We start from the raw sequence: 10,439 nt of genomic DNA, 5'->3' as shown, positions 1-10,439 counted from the left end.
CCTGTCACAGTTTGCCACTTGCACCTTGAGAGTCAACCTATCAGGAAAGAGATTCTCCGTGGCTCTGGTCTGCCTCCCTTCCGAGGGAAATGTACAAGAGTGACTCAGCCTGATGAAACAGACTCTGTCTCCGTATTTGATCCTAGAGCTGCCATGGGTATTCATTATCTCTCTCCTTCACAACTCACTATAACTTTGCCTTGCCCTCAGTTACCACCTCTGTCAGTCTCAGTGGATTTCTGGGTGGTATCGTCCCTGCCTTTATTCCTGAGAGGTATGAGAAGGCACTGCTAACCCATTCCAGTATTCTTGCCTGGAGAATTCCATGGACAGAGGAGCCTGGAGGGCTACTCACTGCCCTTGGGGGTTGCAAATAGTTGCGTACACTTGGCATGAACTCTGATAGCCATACCCTTTTCTTGCCAGAGTTACTGTATAGGACAAATTACATCCACAATTGGACAGAAAACTTCAAGGGCCATCCAAGTATGTCCACTGAGCCCCACACATGTTCCCTCCTGCCCTCACTGTGCCGCAGGAGCCCTGCGTGCTCTGCTGCTTCAGCAGTTGTGTCTAATTCTTTGTGACCCCAAGGACTGCAGCCCTCCAGGCTTCTCTGTCCGCGAAAATTCTCCAGGCAAGAATCCTGGAGTGGGTTGCCATTTACTCCTCCAGGGCATCATCCCCACAGTAACGCTACCACTTTCTATTAATCAGGATTATCTACTGTTAGATTAGATATTAACTTTCTCCCTCTCTCTTTTTTTTTTTTTTGCCTGAAACAAGCAACCCAAACTGCTCAGCCAGCAACCATATTTGTAATTTAATGAAACCCTTGATTGATGTGTCCTTTAGTAAGTTTCTCTTTGGGAACAGTGCTTCTATCTTTGGAAATTCCAGTTGCAGAAATAGGAAGTACCAAGCACTTTAATGGGTCATTGAGAACGATAATAACTAGATATCTGCAACCGGGTGTTTGAGTGCATTGCTTGCCTGCTCCAAGCAAACTTCAGTTTTTGCTGGCAGTGGGACCATTTCATGCCCCATAAGGCAGAGAGCGTCATGGTCCGGTGTTTTTGATATATATTAATGGACCTCAGTTCTTGCTGCCTCACTGTGAAGTGGCTTTCTTGACTGGACACTGTTTTGTGAGGAAATCCATGCAAGTGGATCAAATTCTTCATCAGCTCCTGAATAAGGATGCTACTGAGATAAGCATGAAAAAACAGAGGCTTGCTCTGAATAGGTAGGCACATGTTTGAGGATGCACCACTGGTCCTTTCATGACAGAAGGGGGCATGTTTAATTGCACCCTAGTGACCAGTTGGTTTCCTTGAGGAATCATGCCACATTGGGAGTTTTGCCTAGGCCTCTATTGCTGACAGATTGGACCTTTGCTGTGGCATTGATTGTATCAGATGTGTAAGTGGGAGTTTATGTTGTTGGACCCATCTACAGTCTCTTGTGGTCACTTATTCACATGCTCACATTGCCAGTGTTGTTAGGACTTCTGGCAAAGGCAAGCTGGCATTAATTGACAGTCATTTTTTCAACTTGATTTTTCAGTTTCTCTTCCATGATGGATGCATTCTGGTAGGCATTGAAAAGAAATAATAAAGATCTTCACACTTTGGACCCACTTGTGTATATCCATCAACAAGTCTGTATACCAGATTTTATTGTCTTATTGTTCTAATAGTCTCCCTTCCAGCTCTCTAACTAGCTGGGCAGGTCAATTACCACTGTCTAGGAATCTAGATGTATTATCAACTTGGGCTACTTTTCTCTTTTACACAAGTGGATAACCAGATCTAGACCTACAATTCTACCCATAGAGGAAATGTTTTTATCTCATCACGGTCTTTACGTGCAACTGAAAGGGTTGGGTCAACTTATCCGTAAGTGTCACTGGGATTGTTTCCTTCCTCCTTCAGCTGGTCATTTGAGGCACCCAGTGTGACCACACATGTGACCTGTGAAAGGAGTGGTAGTACAACGCTGCTTATAACAGGTGGTCTGGGCCGACTTTCTTGTTTTGCTAGTGCTCATTTCTGTATAAGCTACTTTCTGTTTAAAAGATTTTTTTGATGTGGACCTGTTTTAAAGACCTTATTGAATTTGTTACAGTATTGCTTCTCTTCTATGTTTTAGTTTTTTGACCACAAGGCACATGAGATCTTAGTTCCACAACCAGGGATTCAACCCGCACCCCCTGCATTGGAAGGTGAAGTTTTAACCACTGGACCACCAGGAAAGTTTCAAGCTATTTCCATCTTACCATGGATTCCTACTGAGTCCACCGACTTGGTGATTTGGAATTTTCATCAGAATGCAGCTCATGATGGATAGCTACAGCTCATGATCACTTGGTTCATGGTCAAGTTTTGTACCTCTACCATGCTCAATTATTAAAGGATTTGATTTTCCAAAGATATGTTAATTTTTCACTACAGATTATAACATCTTCTCCAATTTTATTTGCCTATGTTGTGATTTTTCCATTGAGGTTGCCATGAATGTCACGTTGCAGGTTTACTTTATATCTTTCAGTACCACAGATACCACCAATACCAAATGGTTTGCCAAACTGTTTGACCCAACTGATGGGTTTACTTGCATCTGAAACTCAACTTGGAGAATCCTGCTCCTGGCCTAAAGGAAGTTGTGCATATAGTCCAGAGATTTACTTGGTGAGCCTGATTTCTCCAGAATCCAAAAAATTCTACCAGAAACTCTGCTACTCTATTTGCAGTATGGGATTTAAGAGTTTAGCTGTTTATTGTGTATTTTATACTTTTATATTGTGCTATGTATTAATAGGAACATATTTATATAAAATGAGGAAATATAGTAATATACCACTATACATACTATTTGGCAAAAGCTTTATTTTTTAAAGTATTTAAGAATGTTTAAACAAGTATGGAAAATAGAATGAAAATGACCAAGCAGAAAGCTATCTCAACAGTATAAATAAGGAGAGGAATCCTAAGACTAATGTGATCCAAAATTCAAGATGTCCAAAACAATGACATGAAACAAACCTATTAAGTATCTGTAGCCTGATTTTCCATTACTAATCCATACAAACTGTAACTTGATTTTCAATAATTCCCTAAACACAAGTACATTTGTACCTCTCTGCTTTGTTCATTTTATTTCATCTTCTCAAAGTTCTCCTTATTCCATCCCAAATTGCTTATGTCTTTACTTCTTAAGTTAGTCATTTATCATAAAGTCTTGAATCTTGGTTTCATTGTAAGACAGGGACCTACAATGAATCCTTGATCTGCTTTGAGTCTTCATTTCCTTATGTATAAAATTACTAGTTCATAAAATGTGTTTCTTGTGATCCTTATAGAGATCTGAAAAACAATGAAAGGGAAAATTTATTGAACATTTCTCTTTATCTCTGTATAAAGATACTGTCTTTTTGTTATTAGCTTTAGACCGTATCAACATGTTATCTCTTTTTACGTCATGTTGTTTTCTGAAGCATTTAATCTATAAAATACCAGAATGGCAACATAAAGTCAAGAAGTGTGTAAATATATGATAAGATATGAATGAAGCAATAATTTCTAAAACGAAAGGCTTGCGTTTTCCAGCCATGTTTAGTTGGATTTTGGATACAAGAAGGTGAGACTCTACATCTCATGAACCTAATTAATTCTCAACAAAGGTAATTGACTTCCTCCTCCCACCTGTGAAGAAATCAATTACATATAACAGTTTCGGTGAGATGAAGGTATAAGGGTTTTTTGCCATCCAACATGGATGGAATCAAAGAAAGCTCTTTAAATTAATGTACAAAACTTCCCATATAATCTAAAATTTTCCCCAGTGGTTGAATTTTCCAAGTTCCTTGCTTCCTCCTTCAGTCAACAAACATCAGTGCCCCACATCTTTTGAAGAAAATGTGTTTTATGCCACTCCTGAGATTTTATGCACATGAAGTCTATGTATGCAATATAAAGATTCCAGAAAGCAAAAGTTTTGAAGGAAAATATTTAAAGCTCATGATGTGTATGCTCAGTTGCTTCAGTTGTGTCCAACTCTTAGGGACCCCCATGGGATCTAGGCCTCCAGGCTTCTCTGTTCATGGGCTTCTCCAGACAAGAATACTGGAATGGGTTTCCATGCCCTCCTCCAGGAGATCCTCCTAACCCAGGGATCAAACCCGCATCTCCTGATTGTAGGCAGATTCTTTTACCACTGAGCCACAGGGTAAGCCCCAAAGCTCACAATAAATTAGTTCAAATCTGTCAGTACTGGGTTTCCAAAGTTGGCTTTCAAAGGTATAGTAAACTTGGACCTAAATATCCCTCCATAAAAAAGCAAAAGGAAGAAAAAACACAAAACTTAATCAGTTAAAACTAACAATGAAATTAGCAGCATATTTAGAAGCCAGATTGAATGAGTTTATTATATTTATTTAGGCTTTTATGTATTCTGTGAATACATGAACAAGGATTCCACTAACTCATTAACATTAATTCATTTCTTAACATAAATTTCATTAATTGATCTAGCAATATATTGCATTCATTTTACTAACTCCATTAATGCATTCAGCAAATCAATCAATAAAATTAATCATTAAATATGTGTGGCAGACCATTTTTGGTCAGTAATTTATGACTGGAAAAAATGCGATGAGCCCTTAATCTTCTTGAAGATTGTGAAGATGAGAGAAGCTCTGTTCAGAGATTAGACACATCACTCAAAACATCTGAACTCTTCACAAACTGATCAATAGAAGACAGACCCACAGGTTGGCCTGTAACAAGAAGAGTGGCAACTCCTGGAGGCAAAGGTTGGACGGCAGAATCCGGATCCACAGCCCAGGGAAGGGAAGCCACAGATGCCATAGCCCAGGCGTCTGAAGCCACGGGATCCACAGCCCCCTGCATAGCAGCTTCTGGATCCAGAGCTGAGGGAGCTGCAGCTGCTGGACCTGAAGCCCAGAGACACAGGGAGAGTCGTCTGGCAGGGACTGAAGAACCTGGGGGTCCTCGGGCGGCAGCAGGACGTCTGGCAGGGACGGGACACCACACGGAACGTCTGGGTCCTGATGGGCTCACAGCAGGTCTCCTGGCTGCAGAGAGAGGAGTTCAGCTGGCAGGAGCTGGGAGGGCAGAGGCCAGCGCTGTAGACCAGGTTGCTGGGGAAGGAGGAGCCACAGGAGGCGCCTGAGTAGCGCAGGCGGTCCCCTAGGGAGCAGGAGGAGAAGTTTCTAGAACAGCAGGTGAAGGACATCTTCGCAGGTGATGTGAGTTCAGGTGAGGGACTAGGAGAAGATTCTGAGGTTTAACGTCACCTCCCGGACAGGGGTGCTTTTATACTTAGCCATGGGTGTGGCATTCTACACAGTCATCTTTCTCATGTTTGTAATCTTTCATCTCCAAATGTGTAATTCAATATTTTCTGTAATTGCAGATGAAAAATTCCTTTCATCTCATATTCGTGGGTAAATTCACCACATTGTTAAAGGACTAAGCTGTTGACGTGTTCCTAAGTCAGAAATTCTATGACTACCTGCCTTTAATGCCATCACTGCCAGAAAATACCCTACTCTTCTCAATGGTTTGAGATCCTCCGTGGATTTGACTGTATATCAGCTGGGGATGCTTAACTCTAAGGGCAGGGATTAAAATGAAGTAAATATTAATAGTCTTTCTTTGTCAGCGGTATAGACACTCTGTTTGCCATCAATAAGTTTCTTTCTCTAAACTTATTTCATTGTCTAAAATTATTTTTATATACATTTGGTTCTCAAATTCTTTGGAAAGGGAAAATTGAAAAGTTCAATACCATTATAGTTTGTGGGTTTTCATGTATACAGATTGTCCCTCTTGTCTTCCGTATTTTAAATTTTCTAGAGATCTTTCTCTTCTAGAACAACGCCAATCAAGCAATACTTTCTGAACATTTTTACTTTCAGATTTCATACAATTTTCTTTTTCACTGTAAAACATACTTTTTATATACTCTATTTCTTTAAAATTATTTTCTACTGTAAAATAACCAAATAGGTTCTTTTATTTTATTTTTATTTTATTTTTTTTATTTTTTTTAATTTTTATTTTTATTTTTTTTTAATTTTTCAGTGAGTTTTGTCATACATTGATATGAATCAGCCATAGAGTTACACGAATTCCTCATCCCGGTCCCCCATCCCACCTCCCTCTCCACCCGATTCCTCTGGGTCTTCCCAGCCCAACAGGCCCGAGCACTTGACTCATGCCTCCCACCTGGGCTGGTGGTCTGTTTCACCACAGATAATATACATGCTGTTCTTTCGAAACATCCCACCCTCCCCTTCTCCCACAGAGTTCAAAAGTCTGTTCTGTGCTTCTGCGTCTCTTCTTCTGCCCTACATATAAGGTTATCGTTACCATCTTTCTAAATTCCGTATATATGTGTTAGTATACTGTAATGTTCTTTATCTTTCTGGCTCACCTCACTCTGTATAATGGGCTCCAGTTTCATCCATTTCATTAGAACTGATTCAAATGAATTCTTTTTAACGGCTGAGTAATATTCCATGGTGTATATGTACCACAGCTTCCTTATCCTTTCATCTGCTGATGGGCATCTAGGTTGCTTCCATGTCCTGGCTATTATAAACAGTGCTGCGATGAACATTGGGGTGCATGTGTCTCTTTCAGATCTGGTTTCCCCGGTGTGTATGCCCAGAAGTGGTATTGCTGGGTCATATGGCAGTTCTATTTCCAGTTTTTTAAGAAATCTAGAACAACGCCAATCAAGGAATACTTTCTGAACATTTTTACTTTCAGATTTCATACAATTTTCTTTTTCACTGTAAAACATACTTTTTATATACTCTATTTCTTTAAAATTATTTTTCTACTGTAAAATAACCAAATAGGTTCTTTTCACAGTTTTCTATATCAGGTAAACCCAAAATGAACAAATTAAAAAGACAATAATCACAAAAGAAAATTTGGAATTGCATGCAGGAGCATAAAAGAGGACTAAATATAAGTGAATTATGTGTAAATACACATTGTGCACATATCTAACAAAATTCTTAATTTATAAGTGGGACTAAACAGTAATAAATTTAAGAATGATCATTAAAATCTAAGATACTGCTTAAAATTAAAAGTTTGGAAAAAATAGCAAAAGAATAAAATTATGGCATTAAACCATTTTATTATGCCCCAAAAGCATGAAAGGAGACATAAAGAAATTTAAAGATGGACCAGATAGCAACAAAATAGTAAATACATAAGTAGAAATCTGACTGTATATATACTCAAATATCACGTGACAAAATAGTAAAAAATTCAATTCAAAAAAAAAAATAGTCCATATATAAAACTGAAATGAAAATGAAATTTATTTTCTACCTAAACTAGATATTCTTAACTATAATAAAACAGAAAAGGAAAAAGGAAAAGATATATCCAGGAAAAGAAACAAACAAACAAAAACAATACTAGGACTACTTTATTAGTCTCAAAGTTTGCTGTATGATAAGCCTTTTTTTAAATTTAATATATTAAGCAAGATATTTCTTGACAGCCATCCTGTCAGACTTCCAGGATGATACACATTATTAGTCATTGAAATGTTACCATAAACGCACACTATCCATTAGAGTAGCCTCTAGTCATATGTTTCAAGCTCAATTTCTGTAAATTATATTAAATTTCAGTTCCTCAGTTGTATTCATCACATTTCAAGTGTACAACAGATAATATGTGACTAATGGATACCTAATATTGGAAATTGCTAGTAAAAAATATTTCAGCATCAAGAAAATTTCTATGGAATAGTATTACCTTAGGGACCACAGGCAATTGTTGATTTGCTAATTAATACTTTTACTGTTTTTGTACAATACAAAATGTGTGAAACCCATTTATCCTTATCCCAATTCATGTGTTATGATTTCACTATTTTCATTTTGTGTATGCTTACTCGTATTCTATTCATATTGTATGTGTTTCCCTCTGTTGCCATAGGCAATATTTGATTATATATTTGTTGTTGTTTTGTTTAGTTGCGCAGTCAAGTCTCACTCTTGAGATTCCATGGATTGGGATCTCCCAGACAAGAATACTGGAGTGGGTTGCTGTTTCCTCCTCCAGGGGATCTTCCCAACACAGGGACTGAACTTGGGTCTCCTGCACCGCAGATAGATTCTTTACCACTGAGCCACCGGGGAATATTTTTTTGTTTACTCTTCATTCCTTCTCACATCTTTTTGCTGCATTATAGGGCTTCCCTGGTGGCTTAGCAGTAAAGAATTTGCCTGCCGATGCAGGAGATGCTGTTTTGATTCCTGTGTGGGCAAGGTTCCTCTGGAGAAGGACATGGCAATCCACTCCAGTATTTCTGTCTGGCAAATCGCATGGACAGAGGAACCTGGAGGGCTACAGTTCATCAGGTCACAGAGTTGGACACAACTGAGCCACTGAACACACAGGATCATTTTGTTTTGACTATGTATAGCTATTAATTATATATATTTATAGCTGGAAGGCTGGGGACAAGTTGTCTAAACTTTTAGTTGTCTGAAAATGCCTATTCCATTTTGAAACAGATACTAGTCAAGTATTCTAGTTTCAAAGTTTTCATAAACAAACCCACATAAATGTGTTTACTGCCCAAGCACAAGTTTACTGCACAAACTAGTTGTCAATGTTTAAAAATCAGAAGATCACACGGAATGTGGACTTATGACTTTCAAAATTTCTGAAGATCTACCTGGTCCCCTTTCTTGCCATTGCCTGGAGCTGAACACAAGCTGCTCCATTCATATGGAGTATGTGTCCACTAGATCTCTAAGTCTCTGAACACCCAGTAGTTTCAGTTACCATTAATCATAGAGCCAGCACTGCTTTTATCCTGTTAATGCTATTATAAATAGGAGAATGAGGGATAACTTAGAGATTTAAAAAATTATACAAATGAACTCAAAACAGAAACAGACTCAAGACTTCAGAGGACAATTGTGGGGGGCTGGAAGTGGAGGATGGAGTAGGAAATGGCAACCCGCTCCAGTATTCTTGCCTGGAAAATTCCACGGACAGAGGAGCCTGCCAGGCTACAGTCCATGGGGTCACATGACTGAGCGACTAAATATGAGGACTGGTGGAGGGGAGGGTATGGGGGAGAAGGTGGGAAAGGTGGGAAAGAGGGGTAGATTAGGAATTTGGGGTTGACATGTACACACAGCTGTATGTAAAATAGATAGCCAACAAAGACCTGCTCTATAGCACAGGACACTCTAGTCAACACTCTGTAATAACCTAAATGGGAAAAGAATTTGAAAAAGAATATATACATGTGTGTGTATAACTGAATCACTCTCTTGTACACCTGAAACTAACACATTATTAATCAACTGTACTCTATTATAAAATAAGAATTAAAAAAAAATGTTTGTGAAAACAAATTGTGAAGGATATTCTCCTGTGTTTAATAGGAAAATATCATGTATCTGTGCTCTTGGGCTGGAATATTCAGTTATGGAACAGATCACAAGTCAATTAAACTGCCTCACTTATGTCTGTGATCCTCTGACTTTATATGTCAGCAGGATTTTACATACTGGGTAAAGACTTAAATCTTAATGCTGAATACACAACAAACCAACCTGAAACTAATGATTTTTTAGAATCTCAAGTGATTGAACTCCTTTCCCGGCCACTCCACTTGTGACCGTGATGCACCAACACTGTTAAAGGTTTAACATTTAGCCAGCTGCCCATAGGAGATGCTTATCGCTGGGTGAAATCGTGCAGTATGCCTGACAAGTGTAACCACTTTTGTACAAGAATTGCATTTCCAAGAACGTAAAGCACAATATTAAAAAGAGAAAAAAAGGAAATCTATTTTCTGTTTATAACATCATAAGTCTATTGTAATGGACAGTTCCTGCTAATAATATGCTGTTTCCCTTCTTGCTACTGCAGAAATATAATAGCTGTTATATATGCTGCTGTTTAGGAATGCTGAAGATGGATTTAGTAGCATGACTATCCTTCCTGCAGAATGCAGCATCTTAGGGATTAAACAAAAGCTGCATGTTGCTACTCAGTGGCTTTGAGCAGATGGCCTCATGGTGACTAGTAATGACTCACTATAAATATGGGAGAAAGCAGCAATTTTCACAGACATAGCTACATTTGGGAGGCAGAATAAAAATGGGGTTTTAGTTAAAAATCAGATGATTGACATATTGAGTATATGAGTGAAACTGAAACGGTCCATGGCATATAGTAAGTACTCCATAAATATATGTCGATTGACTGAAAAGAGAATTCAGATGGCAGATATCTTAAATGAAATAAAGCACAAAAAGATTGTACAATTACTAGCTACTTTTTGGTTTTTCTTTGACTGGGTAGTTGAGGGAAGTTTGACAGTACCTATTAACAGATTTGGCAGTTTTGGCTTGGATT

At 38.5% G+C, this 10,439-nt stretch overlaps 1 protein-coding gene across 1 annotated transcript; it reads right to left on the bottom strand.

The window, feature by feature from the left end:
- Positions 1 to 4,752: 4,752 nt before the first annotated feature.
- On the bottom strand, positions 4,753 to 5,274 carry KRTAP13-1 (keratin associated protein 13-1). Its single transcript, XM_065913742.1, has one exon. The coding sequence runs from the start codon at positions 5,257 to 5,259 to the stop codon at positions 4,753 to 4,755; it is 507 nt and encodes a 168-aa protein (XP_065769814.1). The 5' UTR covers positions 5,260 to 5,274.
- Between the last annotated feature and the right edge of the window lie 5,165 nt (positions 5,275 to 10,439).

Source organism: Muntiacus reevesi, chromosome 21 (genome assembly GCF_963930625.1).
Source record: "Muntiacus reevesi chromosome 21, mMunRee1.1, whole genome shotgun sequence".
NCBI lineage: Eukaryota > Metazoa > Chordata > Mammalia > Artiodactyla > Cervidae > Muntiacus > Muntiacus reevesi.
Note: the sequence above shows the minus strand (reverse complement) of the source record. Positions and strands in the feature narration are given on the sequence as shown.